General features: G+C 27.2%; 1 protein-coding gene across 1 annotated transcript in view; it reads left to right on the top strand.

Moving 5' to 3' along the window:
* The window catches only part of LOC129981584 (homeobox protein Nkx-6.2-like), a 43689-nt gene extending 18516 nt beyond the window's left edge, over window positions 1-25173 (top strand). Inside the window, exons 2-3 of the mRNA XM_056092483.1 lie at window positions 19285-19454; window positions 23582-25173. Coding sequence (XP_055948458.1) covers window positions 19285-19454; window positions 23582-23803 — 392 coding nt within the window. The 3' untranslated portion in view covers window positions 23804-25173. The remainder of the gene's footprint in view (window positions 1-19284; window positions 19455-23581) is intronic.
* Window positions 25174-27388: the final 2215 nt, after the last annotated feature.

Genomic DNA, 27388 nt, shown 5'->3' with positions numbered 1-27388 from the left:
ATCATGCGATTAAACATTTGATGGAAAAATGTAAACGGTTTGAACTTCAGGTGAACTTTTAATCTATTATTGTAAATGAAAGAAAAGAATATTTTTTAAAAAAATTGCCAACATTCAGGAAAAATTTACACGACTATTAAATTAATGTCATTAAAAAAAGAACTATTTTTTAAAATTTTGCATAGAAAAATAACTTATAATATTTTCGGAAGTTATCCCGGAAAACTGCCAAAACGGAGCTTTAATTTTTAATTAACTAAAAATCTAATTAAAATTTCAAAAACATTGGTCTGAAATGCACATTTCTATCCTTTAAAATATACATACGCCAAATATGGAAGATGTAGTCAAACAGTATAAATTCTAGAGCGCCAACAGAGACACACATCCATCTTTATTATTAGTAGAGATTAGCCAGTTTTGGCGATCAGATGATTCGCTGAGTTTAAATGATATTACATTTTCTTTTATTAAATAGTTTTTGTAACAATGCTTTAAAGGCTTCCTCAACAAAATATTTTAAATTTCAAATTTACAATATATTGGTATAATTCATACTATTTTAGAAACCTTTTCACTGTGATATATATTTCCTTAATTTTCAATCTACAATTTTAAACGCCGAATTATATAACAAAAAAAGCAGCAGTGTTTAAAAATGGGGGCACTATAAAAGTTTTAGCCGTTGCTTAATTTTGAAGCTAAACTTTGATTGATTTATTAAAAGTATGCCTGTTACTAAAACCTACTTAGTATGGAGAAATAAGCCATATCTTTGTATTTTAACCATCAACATCGAGAAATAAGTCAAGATGAAATAATAGAAACTACAAAGAAGGAGGTTTGAGTTTCGTTTCAATAATAAGATAAATTGTAATAAAATATGTTGAATTTTTTTAAACTAAAAGAAAATCTAGAAATATTTAGATAATTAAGTTAATATTATTAAAAAGACAATTTTTTTAAATTTAAAATCGTTCAAAAATCAGTTTCAAATAATAATATTATCGGGAGTAATATAAACAATTTACTTTATTTTTAATTAATTAAAATTCAAATTAAATTTTCAAAAAAAATTCGCTCCGGATTACACATTTCCATCCTTCAAAGTATATAGGTCCTAAGATGGTAGCTTTTAGAGCAGCCGATATAATCTAATGAGAGCCAAAACACGCATCTTTATTATTATAAATTCATATCCATAAATGAAATATAATTTTTTGGATTCTAAACAAGTATAAATGACTTCTGCCTATCAAAATATATAAAAGATCATGATGAATTGTTGGCTGAAAAGGATTTTTCAGATATATTGAATTTATATACATATGTTTCATATCGATAATTTTAATGAAATATAAACTAGCAGTAATAAATGAAATCAAGGTACATGCAATCATTTAAATTTACTGAAAGAAAATATTTTTCTGTCATTAAAATATAATCATTAAGTAATCGATTAAATAAATTAAGCTTTGATTGTATACTTGTTATGTTATCTGATTTTGAGAATCCTTAATATTTATAATAATGAATTATAGATTAATGAATTTTTTTAATATTAAAAAATCTAGTACAGTAATAAAATCAAATTTTTCAGAACTCTTTCTATTTAATTTATTGTTTAAATACTCAAAGAATGACGTGCTTTTGCAAGTTAATAATTATTTATATAGCTGTTTGGTTAATCTGTACCTTTAGGAATCTTTTTTTTTTCTTTCTTTTGTCATTATACAAATAATATTTATAAATATTTTATTGGAAATTTTTAAAATTAATGTAAAGTTTGTTTTTCTACATGAATTGTTATTTAAGTATTAAATCACCTGTTAGTTTCAAGCTTGATTGAAATCAAGCAAAAAAAAAAGTTCGCTGCAATTTTCGTTATGGTTTCATCTTTACAATATTTCTGACAAAAACTGTTGAAAAAGTATAATTTTAATTTAGAAAATGAAATTCAAGTGAATCTTTTTTGTTTCAAAAAGAAATTCTTTTATTTATCAATAATCATTGTTTATTTTACTAATAAATTTTCTAATTTTGATGTGTCAAAAAATCCTCCAAAAAAAAAAAAACCACAAACAAAACCGAAAACGCGCTTTAAATTAGCGAGGATAATTTGCATTTAATATTTAACATAATTTATTAGTTAATATTCCATAACATAAGATGTGAAAATCGAAACTCGAAGTTTCAAACTAATGCAAATAAAACTTATATGTTAATAATTTTTCAAAAATCAAAACATTATTGAAATTAAATATTCTAATTTATTATTATGTTTATGTAACATCTTTAATTTGATCATATTTTATATCATAAACATAAAATTCCTTAATTAATTTATGACTATATGACTTTATGGTAAATATCCATTCTTTTATAAGACTTTTGTAAAAGTTAATCACGTATTTATTTGCCTTAAATTTCGATACTTCTATACTACTTTTCATACCATGCCTTTTAATGCCATTAAACATTTTTTTTTCTAAAAAAAATGGTTCAAAAAATGTTAATTAAAAGAGGTCAAGAACTGAGAAAGATTCAAAAATTTCATTACAGGCAATAGTTTTCATAAATTTGCTTAAATATATTTCATTACATTTATGCAAAACTTTAAACTTTCTCATCTTAAACTAACATTTTCTTCTCATTTTGTCCAGTAAAAATATTCAATACCCTTATTTCTGTGCAATTCATCATAACTATAATTGAACCTAATTTTTTTAAAATCATGAATTAGCTAATCGTGTGAAAATGAAAGTTAATGATTGATTAAAAAAAAGTATCAGGCTATTGAAAAATTTTTTTATTGTTAACTTAAAAATTTTATTCTTATGACATTCATTTTCTAAATTATAGCATGAAATCCCAAACCAAAAACTAGAGAGACCAGACCACCGAATGTAAAGGTAGTTTGGGTCTATATTAGCTGATTGTTACTGATGTCATTGGTTATATGACAAACCAACAAAATCATTTTTGACTACTCGTTAAAAAGAACATCCGTATATGGATACCTGGGAGAAAATAATGAATTTGTAAATCAGTCTTATATTTTATTATGTATTTTTTAATAGTGTGTAAGCGATTTTAGCTTATACATATCCTTACAGAATTAGATTGTTTAGAAAGATGAAAAAGAAAGGAAATCTTGCCTTAAGTTTATACAATGAATAATAGATACGTTATATTTTCATGATTGATTCTTATGTCAATCGAATAAATCCTGAAAAAAATTTCGTTTCTTTCAGTACAAGTTCGGATATACTGTGTTCAAGGCCGGGTTATCAAATTTACAAAGAAGACGATTCCCAAGAGATTCTGTAACTTGGGAGGGAGGGATTCTTGAGATGTTTTTGTGCTATTTTCAAGATTATTTAATTTTCAGCCGTCTTTTGATTTATAGGTTCCGTGCTCTTGAACTCATTCTAATTAAAATTAAGTACCGCTTAAATTTAGGTGTTATTCATAGGGAGATTTTCATGTTGTCAACTCGTTAAAAAAATTCAATTTTTTTTAATTATTAATTTGATGAATAATTTACAAGTCAACGGCATTGTTAAATTTTACATTAGAATATTTGGATTATGTTGAAAAAACGTTTGCCATTAAGTTTAAAATTACTTTGAACTTGAATCTCGATTTATTATTATTAACAAGATACGGTATCTATTTCTCTTAAAAGTATATCATCGTTATTTCAGCGGAATATATAATTTGTTGCTTAAAAAGTAATTAAAATCGATAAAAAATCTAATTTTGGAATTTGGTGAAGAGATGGAGGGCTTCCAAACTTTGCACAAAAGTTCCAACAAAGTTTAATGGAACCTAAAAATACTGTAAATAAGCAACTTCATTATTTGTATTCACTATCTATACTATACAGAAGTGTAATTTATTCTTTGCCTCATAACTTTTTTGTTTGTTTCTAAGAACTTAGGATTTTCTTTAAAAAACATACGAAACTTTAAAATATCTTTTCAGAATAAATTCTGACGTTCGGAGGCTTTAGACGGATTTAGACAGCTTTATTTCAGTCAATATTAATTGAAAAAATTGAAATGCGAAATAATTTATAATGGAATAATTAATCCAATATTCATTATCAGTGTGCTTAAATATTTGGAAATTGTTCGATTTGGTAACATTCATTTAATTAAATATGTTATTTTATTTTCCTTATTATATTAGCGATTTCTCCCAATCTTCCGCAATTTCATTTCACAATTTTTATAGTTTCTCCTAATTATAGTTATCTTGTTTTATCTTCCCGGGAAAATGAAATCCCTTGTTTTGCTTCTCTAAATCTTTTAGTAATTTATAAATATTTTAAATAATTTATTTTCCCTATTATTAAAATTAGGTTAAATGTATAAACTGCAATTCAGACAATTTAATGAGAATAAATGTCTTTCTGTCAATATAAATCACATCACGTCCTGAAAATTTTGTACGGATTACACAATCACTCTAGTTCGTCTGTCCCAGACAGAAAGTGGGGACACGCTGTCTGAAGCTACCGAGTGAGGCACAACTGGTGTAAGGGTGGAGACGGCTTGTAAATAGTGGGCAGGGCGGTGAAAAGGAAAGGCATGTGACTCTGGGTGACCGCCGACTAATATGTTACCCAACCCTCTTCTGAATGCCCGACAGCTGCGACAATTTGCAGTCGGAAGGGGGCGTTCAGAACTTAACTCCCGGACAAGTAACCCCCTGTATCCCATACAGTATTACTCAAGCGCAAGGTATTTCCCCTTGTTTTTCAGTAGCTTTTTTTTTCCCCTCCTTCCGAATAGATAAAGCAGCTTTAATGAAAACTCAATCTGCTTTGTAGATTTATGAGCATTTGGTAAAAAAATCAGAAGGTTCGAGCAGGAACTTAAAATATATTGAAATATAGAGATAATCATTATAAAATGTAGTGGTAAGAATTTTGACATATTTTTAACTGCTTGAAAATCTATTGAAATGAATTTTTAACAGATCGATTACTTTGCATGGCTGTAAACTCCTTTCTCTTTCTGAAGGAATTGCAATTGCTCAAAGAGAACAAAAGCAGAAATATTTAAATAAAGACGTACATGTTCCCGAACTTACTGCCAAGTAAATTCCAAAGAACCAAAGATAGAATTTTCAGGCCTTCATCATATAAAAGAGGAATATAACCAAGAAAAAGTATTTATTCCTATCATTGCAGTTTAAGAACTATCAAATCTTTCAAATTAGGTTTTGTATGAAACAATTATTTCTACTGTTATTCTCAGTTTAAAAAATGCGATTTGCTAAAAATCATAACTAGTTAAAACAGTGCTTTCCTTCTCATTAGTGAAGGCCAATACAAAAGGTTTGACGGAAGGAAATTTATTCTCTGTCTCCAGGTCCCTTGCTTCTCTCATTTAGATTTTAAAAAAGCATTTTGATTTGCTATTTTTAAACGCTTTCAGGGATAGTAATATTTTTGGAGCAGTAATGATTGCCTGAAATGCAGCGTGATAATTATATCTGTTTAAACGCTTCATATAGTTTGCATCATGATATGTATGTCAAATGGTTAATTTAATTACCGGAATTTTTCTGAACCAACTCAAGCTATTATATGTATGCTTAGGTCAACTTAATTATCCGAGCTTATAAGAACCGATACAAGGTATGGCATCTAGAGCTTAACTTAAAGTAAGACGAATTTAACGATTAACTATGATTACACTTTCCCAGTGTCCTACATTTCTATAAAGAATTAAGAAGTATTCACAAGATTAAAAATGATAATGGTTTGCTTCAGCATTTGAAATATACAACTAAAATTGGAAGACTTTTCTTTTTAATAATGATATTTGAAGCAATTTTATTCCTTTTTCTGATGGCATTTATGCAAAAACTTAACATATAGTAGAACATATTAAAAAAAAAATTTTCAAATATTTAAGAATTTTTTACCCTAAATTAGATCGTTTTTCAAGCACTCTCAATGAATTTATGTTTTATTCTGTATATATAAACACTGAAGTATTAACCAAGGACTGAAACAAAATTTAGGAATAATTCAAAATTCTTGCAAATAACAAGAATTTAAAAAAAAAAATCATTTTTTTTCGGAAGGTGGGATTTTAGAATTTTTTTTAAAGCTTAGAAGCTGCATACATATATCATTTCTCCCATATTTTGCTCCAATCTCTAGATAGTATTATAAACAAAAACGAATTTCAGGCAGATATTTTATATAGCAATTGTGCTTGAAAAGTGAAAATTTATGAAAAAAAGGAAGAAAAAAAAAGGAAAAAGGAAGAACTTTTTTTCAAACTTCCTAAATTTATAGGTATTTCTCCTTTTTTTATATTTTTTAATTAGAAAAATTAATTAAGCAGAATTAATTTTTTCAACTTTTGGAATCTCTGTCTCTCTCTCTCTCTCTTTTAAGCTAATGAGTTATGAGTATTTACTGTTCTCAGCTACGCAATTGGCACGGGAAGTGCTCAAAATTTCTTCTCTCTTTTGATTTTAAAATACATGTTAACAAACCTGAAAGTACTTTAATCTATTAATATTTGTATTAAATATTATTTAGCTGCTTTCCAAAAATTTATTGTCATGGACTACAGCATCAATAGGAAATCATTATATTTCAGCGATTCAGAGTTTTCTAAATTTAAGACAATGGCGTTAAAAATAAAGAAATTTATAATAAAAATATTTCAAAATAATAATATATGGTAAAGGAGGGGGACATAGAAAATAAAAAAAAAACGGTAATTTTTAAATAACCTAAAAAAAGCGATGAAAAATGTTTATTTATAACAATTTTTACAGTTATATTTTTGGCTATTAAGTTCTACTGAAAATCTTTAATGTAATTTCTAAACATCGAAGAAATATAGAAAAAATGCTTCAAAAATTCCAAAGCACAGGTTTTCGAATGAAGCGTTATTTTTTCCATTAAGTCAAAAAAGGTTTTTTAAGGTATCCGAACACGTTCGGAGCACATTTTTAGAAAAACATGGTGTAGACATACTTTAACCATATTTCTGGGTTTAAGACTATTAAAGATTAACAATAAAATGTCAATATTTGAAATAAACATTCATAATTTTTGAAAATTGGCATTTAATAGCATAAATTTAAACAAATTCTTTAAAAACTTCAAATTGGCTACACCAAAAACTATTATTCTCATCCAAAGAAAACTTATGCCAAAATAAATTACGTAGTTTTTTCTAGGGTATGAACTACAAACGTGTGGTTATAATAATAAATAAAAATTTTAGAACCATTTGAAGATTTATCATGAAATTTTTAGAAAATTTATGACGTTATTATTCAAACAAAAGGCTGTAAATTAAAAAATATTCATTCAATCTAAATTCTTTTAGTTCATTCCCTAGAAAATAGTATAAAGACAAGTCCATAAAATTTCATAGTAAAGTGATAATTATATTTTGAGTTATTTGATTTGAAGTGAGCAACAAATGAGTAAAAATCAGTTTTGAGAAAAATGCATTTAAAGTATACAGTAACCTGTTTTAATAATAAATTATGGGCGCATATATTTAAAATTCACTACATTTATAGGTAATATCTTCTTCCTCCTCATCTGTTAATAATTTTCCTTTTTTAATCGTTTAATTTTTTTTTCTGGCAATTTTTGCATTTGGCAGTGAATGCTGCTTAGGTTCATTTATTCTGTCTTTTTCGAGCTCAGCAAATGCTCAAAAATGCTGAATTTGCACTAGGATACACTCCAACAACCTTAAGAATATTCAGTAATCCTATAAAAACTTCGTTAAAATGTATTACAGACATAAATACATACCCCTTATACATACCCCATATACATAATTACGTATATACCCCTAATCTGAGGATTCAGAGCTCAACAAAGACATCTTTAGGTACTCAAGATGAAATTAGGTACAAGTGAAACTCTCATTGGCATTTTGTGTTTTTCTGTGCAAAACATTTTTCGTATTTAAAACTAAATTTGTGTTTATACAAATTTTTAACATATTTTTGGCCCTTTAAATCGGCACTTCCGGTTTACTGATTATTACGAAAATATTAAGATCTTGACTTCTAATTAACGTAGATACAAAAGTAAACCTGTTTTGGATAGCTGAAATGCTGGTCTATCCAATAAAAGAATTTTTTGAAAAATGCCATTTTTAGCGAAAATCGACCTTTTCAACGTGTTCGGATACCTTAAGTATAAAACTAACACATTAAGGATATTTTTTGTATTATTGAAACTGTTATGATATATAACCTCAGTAACCTACTAATTAATAAACACGAATTTTAAAACTGAATTGACTCTTAAGTATAAATAAATATATAATCTGAAACATGTGAAAAGTTCCAATTAAATCATATATCTTGGCAAAATTTAACTAAATTTTTATTACATTTTTATATCACCTCATTTAACTTATTTCAGGAAAAGGAAGTTCCTTCAATTTTTTTTTAATTTAAAATTTATGTTTATAAAAAATTGGACTTTATCAATACTATATATAAATATATATATAAATACAGCAGATACGATGAATGTAATACATAGAATTGAACATAATCTAATTGAAATATATAACTATACTCAAAACAAAAGTTACTATTTTAAGTTAAATTAGTAAGATAAGATAATAATCTTGAATAAAAGACAGCTGCCACTTCCAGCTTAAAGAATTCGTTTAGAACAAAATGTCAAGCGTTAACTTTATTTAAATCTTACCTCTTTCTTATTGGACAGTCAATTATTTCTTTAATGGTCTTAAACATTCGCATTAAAAAAAGAATTCCAGACTTGCTATGTGCTTTTTCATTTTACAATATAGGGCCCTCAAAGCTGAATTCACTTCTTTAAATATCGTTAAAGTACGCTTTATTGCAGAATCGAAAGATGGCGGTGGGCCAAATGGACACAACGACGATGAACAGCTTTCACAAAGATTAATGTTAGAGTGTCTCTGTATCCTTAGTAAGTTAGTAAATATCGACGAAACTTTCGATTGAACTGTCAACGCTGACGATTTTCTGAGAGAAGATCGAAAAGAAATTTTTAGCTCATAGATCTAGTTCTTTAATTTTAGTTTATATATTTATCATGAAATTTAGAATATTTTACATCTTTCCCAAAAAAGATATAAGCATTTTTTTAAAATTCTTATCATATTTCAGGTCCTTCTCGATTTGTTTATATTAAGACTAACAGGTCTTAAATCCGATTTAAGTTTTTTAATACTAGTTTTATTCAAACGGTTTCTAAAAATTGTCTACATGGAACATAAAGAATTTTATCTGTACATTATCTGTATTTATTATTGTTCATGAGAAGAAAAATTCGTAATATATGTATTTATTGTAGACAAAAATACAATCTAAAATAATTTAATTATTTTTTATTTGAAATTTGAAATTTATTTTTAACCTGTAAAGTGCAGGTAATAAGCAAGTCGTCTAGAAATTGTATTTTATGTTAGCTTTGTAATTTTATTTTCTAGAATAATTAACAGTCATATAATGTACAATCTTCTTAAATGTAATTAGAAAGGTGCATAAAGGTGCTTAGAAGGTAATTAGAAATTCTATTTATTATTCTTATATGTACCATAATTTTTTTAAAAAAATTATGGTGCATACAATAATAATAAATACATTTAACTCAATATACAAAAGAGTTATGTTATTTTAAATACACATACATAAACATATGTTGTAATTCCATTATGTATTCTACAAATGTCTAATTAGAACAGACAATCTACTTAAACACCTGTATTAATTACTTATTTAAATATAATTTCCAGAGTTTGTTCGGTAAAGATAATTCTCGTCCAATGCTTTTGATCACTTCTTTTGGGACCATCTGTAGAGAATTGTGCTTTCTATAAAGTTTCCGAAAGTTTAATTTAGCAATTTTTTATTGAATGCCTATACTTTTGGAAGAGTCACCAGTAACAACTGATTTCGTCACTTTTTATTTTACATGAAAGCACATGACTCTCAGCTATATCATCAATAATTGCTAGCCTTTTCTACCTTCCAATATCTAATTATTGTATACAATTCTATGTAGCATAAATAACTGATTAAAAACCAATTACTTAAGTACTTATTTTCAAAATGTATATATATATTTAAATCATTTTTTATTTTAAATATTTAGATAGTGAACGAAACAACTTATTGTTTAAGATTATCAGTTTATTTTTAAATAAACTGGTCGAATTGCTCCTTTTAAAGACACAGTTATTATGGAGAAAATGAGCAAATTACGGAAATGTTTTATTTTGATAGTTGTGATGGTCTGTCAAATAGAATTTCAGTACCGTGGTGGTTCAGCTCAGTTTAATCAATACATATAAAAGTAGATTCAAATATAATTAATGATGAAATATTACATGTAATAAATACCTCAATTACTTTTCCATAATATTCATATTTTATTTTTATTTTATTTATTTATTTTCTGACGAAACATCATTTACTGTTCGAATTAATAAAAGAAACATTTATTCAAATGTTAAAGCATGGTTTTAAAAATCTAGTTCTCACTCTTGTTTACAGAACTCTTCAGCCTAGTCTAGACAACATCCTATCGTTCATTGCAAACACGAGATAAGGCTTTTGATAAGGAAATGCGAGAAAACTAAAGTTGTAAAATTATTTTCTATTTCTCGTAGCATAATATAAAAATTTCAAAATTATTTAAATAATTAGATTACTTTAAAAAGCAATTTTTTGTTCGAATTTAAAAATTCATTAATTCTTTTACTAAGGATATATCAGAGAAGAAAAATCGCACTTCAGTTAACTAGGTTGCCTTTAGTTAAATACGTTATTCTCAATTGCCATTTTAAAATTACTTTTTATTCCTATTTTTGAAAATCTTCCTAAGAAAGAATAAATAGCAATAACTTTTTTTAGGGGTTGATATTCGAAATTAATTTAAAGAAAATTTCAATATAGCACTTAATAATAAGAATTAATTCCAATCTCATGTCGAAATATAAAAAAGTGTATTCTATAAATTGTTATTTATAATTTCAATTCTCTAAAACTTTTTATTAAAGAATAAAGATATCATTTCCTTGTTTTTAAAATGAATTGTATTTTGTATTATATATTAAGAAGTGAGAATTAAACCTCGAATTTAACTCAAATTTTATTTTATTTAAAAATTGTATTATTGTGATTTTAAACACACTTTTATCACCTTATGTAATGAAGCAAAGGTATAAAAAACACACATACACGCACAATTCTTTCTTTGCTTATTCTCTTAGATAGTATGCTATCAATTCTTTAATAGTTTATTTATTGTAAGAAATATAAAAAGAAAGATGTAACTTTTAAATTTAGTGCATATATTATGGTTAATATGATTAATATATACCGGGGGTATTAGTTATATATAATTTCAATTAAATTATTTAAGGTATATTTAGATATAACTTTATATTCATGTTTCTGTCTTACTGTCTTATTAAAGCCGGCTTATTTTAATAGTCTTATATATAATGTATTCATTATTGCATGAACTTTTCTAATGAAGACCAAAGGCATCATAGTGCTATCAAAAATGCTAGCGTGCAGTCTTTCTTCTAAATTTCACGGATATTTCAACACCTATTATTCGCTATGCAAACTACAGAAATATAAACAGAACTCTTCATTTTAGTTTTTAATAATAGAAAATCTCGAAATCAATTAAGAAAATCACATGATCAAATATTTATTATTAGAATGAACTTTCAGGGCTCTAGTGTAATCTATAATTGTAAAAAGCGTATATTATATATATATGTAATGATTTTTTTAAAATCTAATATAAACTTAATTAATTTCCTAATTTTTAGCTCAATTCAGCATTTATTAACTTCATTCTAAAAATATTCTCTTATTTCCTGATCCCATTCCACTTCTTCTATTTAATTAATACAACAGAAAGCTCTGTAAAAATACTTTCGTCGACGGTTCCCACGCTCCGAAAGAAGGGATGAAAAAATTTTTAACTTAAACAAATTCTTTTAAAAGTTTCCTATAATTCCCTTACCTAAATTCGACACGTGTAGGAATTCCCTACCAAAATCTCAATGTATATATTCACGGGGATAAAATTTTCATAATCTTTTCTCACTTCGCTCTGTGTCGTTTTGTGCTGATGTGCTCTTCGCTTAATCTTGTACATAAATCATGCCTCCTTGGATGAAATAAAATGAAGTTAAGAATTCAAAGTGTCTTCAGTCACGATCCTGCTTCAAAAATTATGCCTACATAATATATTATATATATATATATATACTAAAAGCAATTGCCAAGAAAAATTTCCACTATTTTTAAACTGGTATCATCAAAAAGTTTATTTTTATGCAATAATATGTTGGAAGATATCGGGGGGGGTGCAAAATTTTACCTTAATTTTTAATTAAATAAATAAAATTACAAAAAATCGTTACGAGGTGTAGATTCTCTCCGTCCAAGGTAAATATGTATAAAATTTGGTAGCTATAAATAAAAAGTCTGGCCTGTAAAGCGCCATAACACACATATTCATTTACCTTTTTTATTAGTCGAGATAATTAATTACTTCCATTGGTAGTAGCATATACAAGGTAAAAAAATGAAATTCGAAAATTAATTTAAGAATCTACTTCTACTAAATAGATCTTTATATTCGAAGTCAAATACATCTAACTTCAGTTTGAAGGTCATTAACACTTGTTTAAACCACTTTCACTAAGGTCAGTCACTTCGAAAATTTACCTTTACTACGATTTTCCACAGACGCTAATAATAATGGTTGAGCTCCGGAAAAGTATCAGATACAAACAACTGGCCAACCCCCTAGAAATGTCCAGAGATAGCTGGGTTGGAAAGCTGACCTCGAATTGCGGCGGGAAAGGGGAGGCACCTGAACAAACAGGACACACGTGCGATTCCCATTCCGCACAAAGCAGGGGTAAAGTTCATCGAAAGTTCGCTCGCGCTGCACAGAGGGGCATGTCCCCCGCAGTATATCAAGTCAAAAGCCAGTGAATGGAGATCCAGAAAGTAGAAAGGGGTCCGAACGCCATTTTCATTCTTTATTTTTTTCGGCCCACCCTCTTACCCGCGTCTCAGTTACAACTAATATAGTGACTAAATATTACGAAGAAACCGAAAATAACACGTGCATGATTCATAGCAAGAAACGAAAACAGGGCATTCACTTTTGGGTCGTTTCCATTAGTACTGTTCTCTCATCATCTAAGTGAAAGAAAAAAATCTTAACTTCTCCTGGATTAATAAATGATCTTTAAATGTTTCCGAGTATAAATTTATGAATATATACATTGTGTGTAATAGAAAATCTTAATGAATCGTATTAACCCCCCCCCTTGAAATAAAAAAATAAGAAGAAAAAAAACTACATTACTTTTTTTTTTTTTTTGATCGCCTTAAATCGGTTTTCATCATTTCTGTAAATTCCTTCACTCTTTAACATTTGTTATTGGAATTTTTAGTAATTCTCTAAATTCTTTAAATTTTCTTTTTTTGCAGTTTTAGTAAAATTTCAGTTGGGGATGTAACAAAACACAAGATGAAGACAGTTAAACAGAAGCAAGATATTATTAATAAATATATGATAAAATGTCGAAGTCAACTGAAATGTAATAATTAAAAATTGTAAATTTACAATTATAAATTTAGAAAATTATATGTAAATTATAAATTTATTAAACAACTGCAAAATGCATATTTTGAGTTAAAGCTGTTTTCGCAAAACATCATTGAAAAAAATTAGAATTACATTTGTTGTAAAATTAATTATTGTAATTTAGGCAGACAATAGAGATAAAAATTGAAAATGGTTCTGTTTTTAATAGAAAACTGTACTACTTTAGAAACAATTTTCCAAAATGAATCATATTCATAAAATGATAGTTGATTTCCAGTTGATAAATACGCACAAATTAAATGTGTCAAATATTTGAAAACATCGAAATTTGCAGCCTTTCACTGAGAACGATAAATTAAATAGCATTTGTAAATTTGAAAAATTATAATGCGAATAATTGTTTTATTCGAAATACTAAATGTGATTCATTGTCACTTAATTTTGGTCTTTATCGCAATTTTTTCTTTTAAAAGTAAAATTACAGTTATTTCGATACTTTGTAAATTTGCAATTTTCAGTTATCCATATAAGAACTCTTTCCATTAACTTCGATATTTTATCAAATATTTATTAATAATATCTTTTTTCTGTTTAAGATACTTATCACATGAAATCTTTCGAAAAGGTTTAGAATAATTTTATATAAAAATACGATTATATTTTTTATTTATTATATATTTTATGAATAAGTTTATATTTTCAATAATAATAAGTTTTATAATTTCATAAACGAAATTAGAAAATTCTTATATGAATCCACATGTTTTTGTAATCCTCCTAAGGTACTCAAAAATTTAGTTCTCCAAACCAGGATATAATTGGTTAGTATACGGTATTATTTTATAAGAAATACTATTTATCAGTTAATGAAAAATGTTTGCTATTTTTAAATATTTTTATTTAGTTTTTGTTCGGTCTTTGTAAAGTTGGGATTTTGCAATCTATTTTTCACTAATCTCCTGATGACAGCACATTATCAATAGTTTCGAAACATAATTTCCAGTTAATTGATTAATTTAATAATATTTTATTCCATCTGTGTGGCAATATTGGATGCAAATTGAAAAAAAAAACTAGTTTCACAATTCTGTAATGATAATAACGATTTATAAATTAAAGACTAAGCCAAATAAAATTAAGAAATCCACTTTTTAGTGCACTATTAAAACTATTATACATTTTTAAAAAAACTACAATATTTTTTTAATTTATTTACCACAATTGTGAAAACGACATTTGTAAATCTTCCCATTTAGTTTTATTTAGTTTGCAGTTTGAAATTTGAAGAAACAAAATAATACACAAAACTATATTCCTGTATATCGTAATCTAGAGGCAGTCGAATTTATTTCACTGCATATGTTATTCAATAGCGGTAAAGCAAATTTAAGACAAACATTATAAAGATATGATTTAATGTTTTACAAAGAAAATTCAGAACGATCTTCTTCGTTGAAATTCTTATATGAATCCGTATGTTTTTTATGATCTTCAATACTAAGAAAATTTTCAATGATATATATTATTGTGTTTCAAAAACAGGAGAAATCTTTTGTCCACATCAGCTCACGGAAACTGTGGTTCGAAGATTTATTTCTCCTAAGAGAATAAAGAGCTACGCGGAAAAGCAGACCACTGAATAAATTCTTTTCTTTTGACGGCTTAGTTACAGAAAACGGATCGCCCATTTTATTTTATTTAGCCCTGCATGTCAGGAGCAAATAAGCAACGACGCGGCTTAACGCAGATTGATCGATGCATTCCAACGCACCAGTCTTTACCTAACTCCTGCATCTATCATAGACAATATTTGTTTTCGCTCGCTCATGCTGTATTTCGGTTCGAACAGGATATTTTTGTGCCTCCATTTTCATGCAGATTCTTTAAAAAAAAAAAAAGCTTGAATTGCATTGTGTTGAATACGAGCTAGCACTGAATTTCGTTCATATTCTTATTTTCAGGTGGGATATTGTCCAGATTTGTCAAATGTAAATATAGAAAATTGTCTTCAGATTCAAATGCGTGTAATAAGCTTTGAATATTTGAAACATCTTTATCTTCTTTTGCCATTTTTTTCGTAGTGTTTGTATAAATCTCAATGAATTTAGAATCCGTCATTTTTTTAAAATTTCATTTTGTTTCTTTGTCTCTTCCATTCGTATTTTCCCCCCTTTAAGTTATAGCTTCTTTAAATGAAAAACATCAATAAAAACACGCTTCTATATACACAGTGTAAAAATAGCAATAAGGTCAGAGGGAAAATTGTTACGAAACTGAAATTACGACTAAATAGGAAATTATATATGAAATTTATGAACTATATATGAGTTTTATGATGTTAATTCTTTTTATATATTATTCTTTATTTTCATTATATTAATTCTTTTTATATATTATTCTTTATTTTCATTATATTAATTCTTTTTATATATTATTCTTTATTTTAATTATATTAATTCTTTTTATATATTATTCTTCATTTTGATTATGTTAATTCTTTATAGAATATTGTTTACAATATAAAGTGAAATAATAAAATTTTTGCATTCCGATCATAATGTATAAAATTGTATTTTGCCGGAATATTTTAATCCACAATTATTACTGTCAATGTAATAAAATATAAAGACAAATTTGACGGCGTTTTTCCTTTTTTTACATTAGTTATTGTTTTATATTAGCGTCTAAAAAAAATTTCAGAATAATAATAAGTTCATTATAAGAAGGTTCGTATTTTTAATAAATCTTTTATGCTGATTAACTAGTAATCTTATTGCCTGTTCAGGAAAAGTACCTAGCCATATTTTTTTAAAATTATTAATCGTTATAAAAAGAGGCAAATTTGCTTTATCAACCGACTTTGTTATTGCATCTTTTTTGGAGGGATCAAACTAATTTCGAAATCGAAAAAAACCGTTTTCCGTAAATGATGAGAATACATTTTTATTGCTATAAAAAGTTTACAAATAAAAGACAAATTTAAAGAAAACGACCAAAAATTTCTTACTTATTTGAAGAAAAAAATATAAATATATATCCAGTTACATAACTAAATAAAACTAAATTAAAGCATGATGAAAGAATGTGCGATGTTTTATGTATTTGTACATCATTAGATACTTAAAAATGTTGTTAAACATTTATACTGTTATACTTCTATTTTTCTCATATACATATGCATACTTATTTCTACCAAAGAAGGGAAATAATTTCAGAATAGTAAACAGATTCTGAACCTTGATTAAAACATTCCACTGATGAAAAAACTAAACTACAATTTTAATGTTCTGCAGTAGTGCATCTGATATAAAGAAACAAATCTATTACTCAGAATTAAAGAATCGAATCCAGAGTACAATTTTCATTTCAACCTTTATTATTTTATGCTTTAAAGAAGTATGTTTTACGAATCGCTGTTGTTCATTTTAAATCAACTTATACATTATGCTTTTATTGTCTTATTTTTGTCTAGATGAAGTAAGGTAATATAATTCTAGATTTTTTAAAAATATATAATTCAATAAAATAACATCAACTTCATCTAATGAATTATTTGATATATACATAATTTTTAAAAAAATTAATGGAATATCAAAAATAAGGACTTTAATACTACACGCATCTGTGGATTTTCAGTTGTAGATTTTGTTAATACTTATTAAAATAAATTAGCTCTCTCAGTAGGTATTTTTTTCCTTCATTTAAGTTATAAAAATAGAAGTTTTAAATAATAATAGTAAGCATATTGAAACAAAATTTCAACCAATAATTTTTTAAAAATCTCAAATTTTAACTTTTTACTCAAATGGTTGCTATTTTTTAAAAATTAATTACGATTAAATTTTATTACTCAATTTTAGAAGAAAGTCTTTATTCCTATTGTTTGTAACTTTGTGCCATTAGATTTATCAATAAAACCTTGAAATTTAAAAAGAACATTATCACTAATTCTGAATGAAAATTATAAAAAATATTAAATAAAAACTTTATCCTCATAATGGTTTCTTTTCCACAAAATGAAACTCAACGGCTTGAAAATATAAGCAACAGTTCTGAAATCAAATAAAACTTATGCGCTAACAGTATCTTTCCTGGACACTTTCTTTTTATTTAAACATCATTCTTCTTAATCTCCAATGCAAAAATCCCATCAACTAATTATGACTCTCTTTTAAACTGTTCAGCTTAAAGTGGAGGCAGAGACAAAACCGCCAAGAAGCACTTTCCCCAACCTATTTGCCGAAGTCTCTTCAAAAAATGCGAATTCTTTTCGACATTAGCGTAACGCAGTCTTTTATTGCTGACTTAGCTCCTTATGGATCCCCTTTATAGGAATTAAATATTCGACGGGTACTTTTAAGACCCAATGAAAAATTTATCTTCCTAATTAGCAGAACGCCTGAATATATCAGGGGCCCGGGGCGGAAGATGAAGTGGGACACTTTATCCGCAATCCGCGCTCTTTTCCGAAGACAATTTGTCTTCCAAGATAAAAGAGGCGGATAAATGCGCTCGTGCCCCTTTTAATATCCTTCCCTTTCCTTAATAATCATGTTTCCCTGATAGCTACGGCTTAAAGGGTGATGGCGAATTTTCTTCGTTTTTGTAAGAAAAGAGAGAGCCAGAAATAAATTGGCGGCACAGCGCCATCTGTTAGAGGAAAATGGAAGATTGTTGAATAAAAATGGGCTTTTTAGTTTTCATACGCAAGATGGCAGAGAACCATCTCTAAAGTCAGGAACAGTATCTAGGAATAGAAATATAAGATTACAAATATGTAAAGTAAAAGTATATCATAATTTTTATAATAAAACTGAGATGGATTTTACTGAGTAATGGAATGAACTATTCGAACTGCCTATTGAAAAGTTTGAGAAATATAGAAGTGTTGTATTAAAAAGAATAAAATATATATGAAGCTGTAGTATACATTATATTTTAACATTTATATAGTTTAATGATACGCATTTGTTTTTTGAAAATTCATAATCTAAGGAAATGTATTTCTTTTTATGTGTTAATATGATTTGATAAAATCTTACAAATTAAAAATCAAGCAAATATACGGCTTCATTTCATTTAGAATTAATCAGCCCATTTTTAAACTATAAGAAATATTCTATAAAAGTCATCAAAGTAAACAAATCCAACACTTTAATTCCTTGCGATAAGCGCAGCAAACTTATTATCTCCAATTCTAAAATGAATGGTAGGAAATCGATACTTTCAAACGCAAATTATGATGATGTAGAAAAAATAAAATCAGCATTTTACGGATTAATGAGACAAATTAGAGTTTTTAGCATCTTTTGAAATGCAGAATTGACTTTTTTAAAAAAACTATTCTTAGCAATTTAATCTTTGACTGAATATGTGTTTAAATGCCAAATGTGGTATAGTTCATCAAATACTATAGTAGTTTTTCTTCCATTTAAACATGAATAGGATAAATTGTCACTCGATTATGATGTTTAAAATATTATTTTATAATTAGTTTTTGAACAGACGAAATAAATTATTCAAAAACCTACCTCTAAAACATCGCAACAAAGTATTTTGAAATATAAACTACCGAATGCATTAAACTATCTTTGTATCTCAATATTTATGAAATAATTTGTTTATTACAGCTGTCCAGAATGCAGTGGACAAAGATGGCAAAAAGAAGCATACGAGGCCGACATTTTCTGGCCACCAAATATATGTCCTAGAGAAAACTTTTGAACAGACTAAATATCTAGCCGGACCAGAAAGAGCAAAGCTGGCTTACGCTTTAGGAATGTCTGAAAGTCAAGTAAAAGTAGGTCATTTCATTTACTTTAAAATATCATATTTTTTTTCATCTTTAAATTTACTAAAAAAAGACAAGTGCGATTACATGCAAGAAACCTCTGCATGACATATTATTGATTGTAGAACTTGAATTAATTCAAATTTATATAAATACATTATTGTATTTTCTAAGGTATTTTAACATAATTTTATATTCTTAAACACAATTTCCAAGTGTCATTTTTTTATTCCACTAAAACAAAGGGAGTCTCAAAATTAACGCAAAATTTGAATTTGCTACTATTCGTGCTTTAAAGTGTTAGCAACCCTATTAAAAAACTATTTTAAAGCTGATAATTCAGAATTAATAAAAATGGAAAGTTTCGCGATAGAATAATGTGTTTTCAGTATTGAAAAATATTTCAAAAATAATAACAGTCTAGTGGGCTATAGTTCAAAAATTTCAGAACTGCCCTCTAGATCGTGGGATTTAATACTATTGAATTTCTTCCTAAGAAGTCATTTGAAATTGACAAGTCCACAAGCACGCATGCATTGAAGGAAGAAATTCGAAGCTGCATCAACCAAATTCAGTCACATTTATGCAAAATGGTCATGAAAATTTCAATAAAAGAGTGCGTATGTAACAGCAAAGCCGTGTAGGTAATTTATCTATGTGCTATTCCATACATAACCCTATCCTTAAATTTAAAGTAAAAAAACTTTTTTAAATAAAAAACAGTTTTATTTTTATTTAAATCTTGGTGTTTAACACATTGTTCTATCGTGTAACACTCCATTTTTGCTAACTCTAAACTATCGGCTTTCAAAGGATTTTTTTAATAGGACTCCAATACTTTACTGCAAAAATAGTGGCAAATTCAAATCTTGCGTTCATTTTGGAACCCATTTTATAATAAAATCTGAGCTTATTTTAAAATTAGGTTTTAACCGAAATGTAAAACGTGGATATTAAATTTTTTGTATCTACAGTGAAGCTCCATACTTGTTCATACATCGTCTCATCACCACCCAGCTTTTCATTTGTAATCTTTATACAGATGAAACTTTCCAATTTTCATTATCCTCCTTTCTAGAATTTCCAAATTTTCTACTTCAGTAATCTTTTCTAGATTCTCATTAAGGGAAAGAAGGCATTTTCCCCAAAAATGGCGATCTTTTATTTTTCTTATCAAACTGATCCATTAACTGTCTGTTGCTAATTTAAGTGATGATTAAGAAGAATGAGAAGTGATTCCATCTTCCTTTAAAGAACGCATTGAACTTCAGTTAAAAACTTCGAATTTGTTTTATTTGTTAAAACGTTAGTGAAAGAGCATCCAGTGAACTTAATTCGATAATATAAATTCTCGTGGACAATCAGCACTTGGCGATTAAACGCCTACATGCATGCATTTAAATCTTATAAAATAAAAATATATATAACTAGTACTCAAGATATGTGGTTAAAGTATGATTTTACTCATTTTTATACAATTAAAAATTTAAAATTTAAGAGTCAATAAATAAGAGTCAATTTAAAATTTAACCCTTTGCATTCGGATGGTGCCTCTCTATTCATCATTCAAGACGCTGTATCATTTTGATGTTTTGTTTATTTATTTTTCAATTTGGATTATTAAAAACTCCTACAGAATGGTAAAAAATGTTGATTCATCATCTTTCAGAAATTCGACTTCAAACACTTACGCATATTTATTTTTCAGAGCAATAAACAAATCTTCGCATTAAGTGAATAATTTTGCATCGAATTATTTTTCCGAATGCAAAGAGTTAATAATTGCATTCAATATTAATCTATAATATATAAATACTATATAAAAAACTTTAAAATTCTAACTTTTTAAAGGAATTTACTTTAGCAACATTAAATGTTATAATAAAAATTATTTTGTATAATTTCAATTATAATTATGCATCGTTTTGCACCAAATACTTTAAAGGTGTACAAATGAGGCTTTATTGCATTTTACGAATAATTATCTGTATGACATAGTATTTAAAAGTGATAAAATGGATACAGGAATATCAATAGTCTATAATAGTTATTAATCAAATAACAGTCACTGTAGCTTAAATCAGAAAATACGATATTTAATACATAGAAAATCCTAACATTCAGTTTTTGCAAATGAGTATTTGTAAATAATTGTTTAAAGTATCATTTAAAATGCAAAATTTTTTTACTTTCATAATGTTTAAGAAATGTTTTTTCCATCTTACCCAAATGGAACATATTCGTTTTGCAATCCCTCTTATATTGCTTTCTTGTAAGTGAAACTTATTTAGCATTTCGCATGAAAAAAAAAACGAATAAAAAATCAAAAGCATCCACTAAATGTTTCACATTCCAGTTGTGTTTTGAATTTATTTCTCGAATACGGTTCCTTTAATAACACCATAACAACATGAAAGCGATCAAAAGGATGTCGATTTCACGATTTGTTCGCTGTTTTTACGATTCCAAAGCGCTATATTTTTTTCTTCGTGCATGAAAGACTATTTTTCGCCATTATGGGGAAAACGATTTGCATAAATATCTGCGGGGTCGGAAACATTCGGTTGTTTGAAGAAAGGAAATGCTTGATGTTTTCTGCTGTAATGCACTCCCCCCATAACAGCAGTTTCTTATTTATACAAATCTCACTATTTGAGCATTTTATATTTTCCGTTTTTAAGTAGAGAAAGTGAATGATAACTATCAATGCTATTTCCTAATTCTTAAATTTATTGTGATGAATTTTCTTAATATGGAAGTCAAGAAATCGAGTTTCCTTTTATTTACACTATTTTAAACCCTCACTTTAATGATATCGTTAAAGGAAAGAAATTTAATCAATCAGAATATTTCATTGGATATTTTTTGAAGTATTAAAAATAATAAAGATATAATGATAAGGCATTATAAAAAATACTATAATCATATACAAAATATCGGGAACTTACACTAATTACATCTTAGAGCAATACGAGTTTAAATGCGTGCCAAAATTTACATTTATCTTATTATAGCGGGCACTCTTTATAAAATGAAATTTAAAAAATAGCAACAGAATACGATAAAAACCAAAAATTTCTTAATATCTCTTGAATATGAACATATATACTAAATTGAATCGATTTTCTTGTATAAAGAACGTCAATCAATCAGCTAGTTGTACATAGTTATTTAACTTTTATAATGTAACCAAAACCAACAAGAATGTTCTCTCAAAATTTTCGCGCATACTTTCTAATCAATGTATATTAAAAAAATCACATGTGACTGATGAACAATAGTTACAAAAGAATCCATTAGCTTGCAGTTTTTGGCGATTAATCGCTGGGATGGGCTTCATAAATAAATAGTATTTTTTACGCCATTTGAAACTAAAATTTGACACAAAACTAGAATTGTAGTCACATCACATACCAAATTTCATATATTTAAGTCATTGCGTTTATATACTTATGAAGGCTAAGACCTATAGATGGTCAGCCCCTTAAGGGATTTGGTTCAAAATTTGACACAAAACTGTACTTAAGATACTACAAATTTGATGTTAAGAACACACACCAACTTTTATATACCTAGATTAAACTGGCTTTGATTTGTAGTGTTCTCAGACAGATATAATTACAAAAATGCATTTTTTAAACTCTAGGAAGTCTGAAGGTTGTAGATTAATCAAAATCAAGTTAGATTATTTTTTTCTGCATACTTCGTGTATTAGAAAGTACCGAATCAATCTGTATTAGTGATCACTATAACTAAATTTCTAGAACAATGAATGATAAATAGCAATTTATTTTATAAGTTATCCTTTCCATTTTAAAGAATCATTCGTTCAAATATGCAAATGTATTTAAAACCCTTTTATGATTTACTTTCTTGGGAATAGGATTTTAACATGTTCCCTGCCAGGATTTAAACCGGTGATTCGCATCAACTTTCTAATTAGATGACCCTTTTTTACTATTTCTTAACTGCAGTACAGAAACGGTAATCTAATTAAACAGCAGATGTAAACTATTTATATAGCAGATGTGAATCACAGGCGTGTCACTTGTTACTGAACCAATGCCATAAATATTAACATTTAATTTAAAAATTAACCAATGCATCTTTCACTCTATATGCTTCCTTCATTTCAGGTGTGGTTCCAGAACAGACGAACTAAATGGCGGAAAAAGCACGCAGCCGAAATGGCAACGGCGAAGAAAAAACATGATTCGGAAGCCGAGCAACTTCGACACGACGACTGTTCTGACCACGACGATCTCGACTGTCGTGACAACAAGAGGCTAAAACGAGAAAACGAACTCGCGCACCATCGACAACAAGACGAGTCCTCGGATAGTATGCCGTCTACTTAGTTCTTTCCCACTGTTGAGGGAACCTAGTAGGCCATGGTCCCGACGGATTCGCTGGTTGGCACGGCTCAGCTTGATCGCCTCACGAAACATGCTAAGCACTTCAGGCATGGAAACAACATTGGCGGGATCTTGTCCTTGGCGAATTTTCGCGATATACTTGACTGGTCCGAAAAATCAACAACGAAGCTTATATTCCATTAAGTTTAAAGAGATGCACAGTCATGAATCTAGGTTTGGGATGCTTAATGTTGAAAAGAATTTCGTAGTTTTTTTAGCTTAATTCTGTTGAAAATTAATTAACATTTTGTTCGAAAACGTAGATAACGCTTATCCTCAATAATATTACTTATATAATTCACATTCCAAAACCTAAATAAAGCCTTATAGTCAATTAAATTTTCAATAATCTAAGTAAGTTACCTAATGTGAGCTTCCACCTGCATGAATCTCTTTGAAAGTATTATGCACGAGATCAAAGATGGGCAGACATTCATCAAAGAAAAAAAGACATTTGAATTTTGAAACTCGTAAGCTTAAACAAATCCGACTTTCTGAAATTTATCGACTCATTTTCTACTTGACATTGAAATAAGGTTATCTTTCTAATTAATTTATCATTAATAATAAGCATTCATAACTTTTAGGTTATAAATGTTTAAAAAAATTTCAAATGCTCACAACTATTTTCATTGACAATTATATACATATTAAGTTAATCTAGACATGAAAACAACTAGATTAATAATTTTGTAAAAATTCACCAGTCCTTCATTTTAATAACAACAAAACACCATAAATTTACTTTGAAAATATTTCAACATGCATTGCTATTACGTTTCTTTCAGACGATTCACTATAAATTAAAGAAAAAAAAGGCGAAAAAAAAAATGAAACCCATTAAAGTGTAAAAAACATTTTGTTCGAACTCATGAGATTGTTTCCATGTTCTGAAGAGCAGCATGAGCGGGATTAAATCGAGTTAGCTGTGATATTAAGTGCAATAGGGTCACTATATGTAAATAAACATTTTTCACGAAGGAAGCATAGAAAAAGCAATGAATGAATCAGTGACATTTTCTGTGACTGTAAAGATATTCTCCATGACAGTAGCAAATTTTTTCGAAGTTACATTCCAAAATGCGGCACATTTTATTGACAACATCCACGGAAATTCCTTAGACACCAGTTCCAAGAAAACTTGCTCTTTAGAGACAGACGATAATTTGAAATGCCAGATTTAGAAAAGAAAAAAATTACTTTGTTTTATCTTTAAGAAAGCAGTTGGAAATTCTAGTTTTGGAAGCTATGAGAATAACTGATATTTTTTTTATGCAATATCTTGATGCAAAGAACTTGAAGAAATTTATTGCATTTCAAAAGCTCATTCAACTATTAAGGAGGTAAAAATATCGTGTTGCTTTTAATTTACGATTGATCAATTTTAATTTAGCATGTTGACATGAATATACTGATGAATTATTGTTACTTAAGTATCTTGATAAAATGTATTTCTATAAATATATATTGGCAAAAAATTGATTCAAGTTAACGAAAAGCATTTATTGTAAACAAGATTTATAGTGCTACAATATTTTTAAATAATTGCATTTTGAATTTGAAATATCCTATTCTTAGTGCAAATTCATCTTCAATGTAATAATGAACCATAATTTTTTAAAACAATTTCTTTTAAAAAAGACTGTTCTTGTATTTATTAATTCAAACCACAACATTTTTTTTAGAATTTTTTTAAATTAATCTCACTATGTTATTCTCATAGTTCCCAAGCTGATGCTAATAAACTAAACTGTGAACAATTATTCGAGAAGCAGTTCGATCATTTATGTATTCAAACCAAAAAAATAGGAACTTTCTGAGTATGTTCGAATGTACAAAATGTTAAGATACATTTCTGAAAAACATTCCGTTATAATATTATATGAATATGAGTTTATTTTTTAACTGTCTCACTGTATAGAATAAGAACACTTTTAAAATGACAACGCAATAATTTTCAACTATTTTCTGTGATATTCATATAGTCTATCGATTTTGAAAAATTCATTTACTAAATTTTTGTTCTGAATAATTTTCTATATGTACAACGATGAAATAAAATCAAGGTGGGTTTTTTTTTATTACAATTAACATTATTTTTTAGAAATTTTAATTTAATTACTTCTTTAATAGTTTTATTAGAAATCGTAACTATTTCATCCAGAAAACAATCACCCTTACTGAGTCCAGAGCATTAAAATAAATTTTGAAAAAAAAAAGGTTTCGTATAACTAAAATTTACATAATATTTAATTTGTTTATATATATTAGTTTTAACTAGCATTTATATTTCTAGAAATGTATTTTTTCCCCTTTTTAATTTGTAAATAAGATACAATTTTTTATAGTAAAAAAAAATCATTGGAGTCAATTTATACTACGTCAAGAAAAAGTCTTAATGATAGAGGGTAATAGTCCTTTTTCGTAATTTCATTTAATTTCCAGAGATCAAGTCGATCCATCTTCCCTGTTAAAAAGAACGATAACTGAAGCCGAAGGTTCTGAAAATTCCTCGATTAATCCAGTATCCACCATATCTTACATACAATAAAAATTTCAACGCAAGTTAATAAGATATTATCTAATATCTTATTAACGTGAAGTGAGACGTCAGTTTTATCATTTCTCTCCAACATGATCGAAGTGGATTCTAAAAAAAGGAGTTGCTGCATAGCGACGTGAGCATAAATTGACTCCATTAAATTCAACAAATTCATTTTATTTGATTTTCAAAGATGATACAGGAATGACACTTTAATTATTTGTTGTTCCCTTTTTTTCTTTTAAGTAGGAAAAAGCAATTTAGTATTTGAAATAATTTTTTAACCATTTCTTGCATCTATATTTGATACAAAAAAAAAATGTTACACATACTTCCTGAGCGTGCAAACAGAACATGCTCCAAAAAAACTATGATTTAATTATGCTATGTACATAATAGGACTGTTTCTTTTAGATATGTCATGTCTCAATGAAAATGTTTCTGTTGTACAGGAAAATAAATATATCAGAAATTAATTTTGTTTTTCATATTTATCATGAGAGCAAATAATGTAAAAATTTTAGTGTAATATAGAGATCATTGATTACAATAAATGCATATATAAAACAAGTATTTATTGTGTGATATTTTTGTATGTTGTTATTTCTATCAATTCATTCAGGGAAAATAGACAAAATAGTATTTTTTTAAAAATTTAAATATATTCTGAACATTTTTAAAAACTTTCAAATTATAAAAAATGATAGTTAAACCTATATTTCGTTCTTGGGATCAGGCAGATCAGCTTATCATTGCACAGAAACAAACAGGGAATATAATCTTACAGCAGTTCCCAAAAGTGTTCGTACATTTACGAATTTTAAATTAATGCCACTTTAATCATTACTAAAAATTAATATTCAGAAGGAGAATTTCATAATGAGTTATCTTAACAAAACTTTATTAATATATTTGAAGAATATACGAAAAAATTTGAAAAATTAACTATCAAAAGAAATTTTTTTAAAGTTGTCACTAGGAGTCAA

This window comes from Argiope bruennichi, chromosome 8, assembly GCF_947563725.1.
Source record: "Argiope bruennichi chromosome 8, qqArgBrue1.1, whole genome shotgun sequence".
In the NCBI taxonomy this organism is placed as follows: Eukaryota; Metazoa; Arthropoda; class Arachnida; order Araneae; family Araneidae; genus Argiope; species Argiope bruennichi.
Note: the sequence above shows the minus strand (reverse complement) of the source record. Positions and strands in the feature narration are given on the sequence as shown.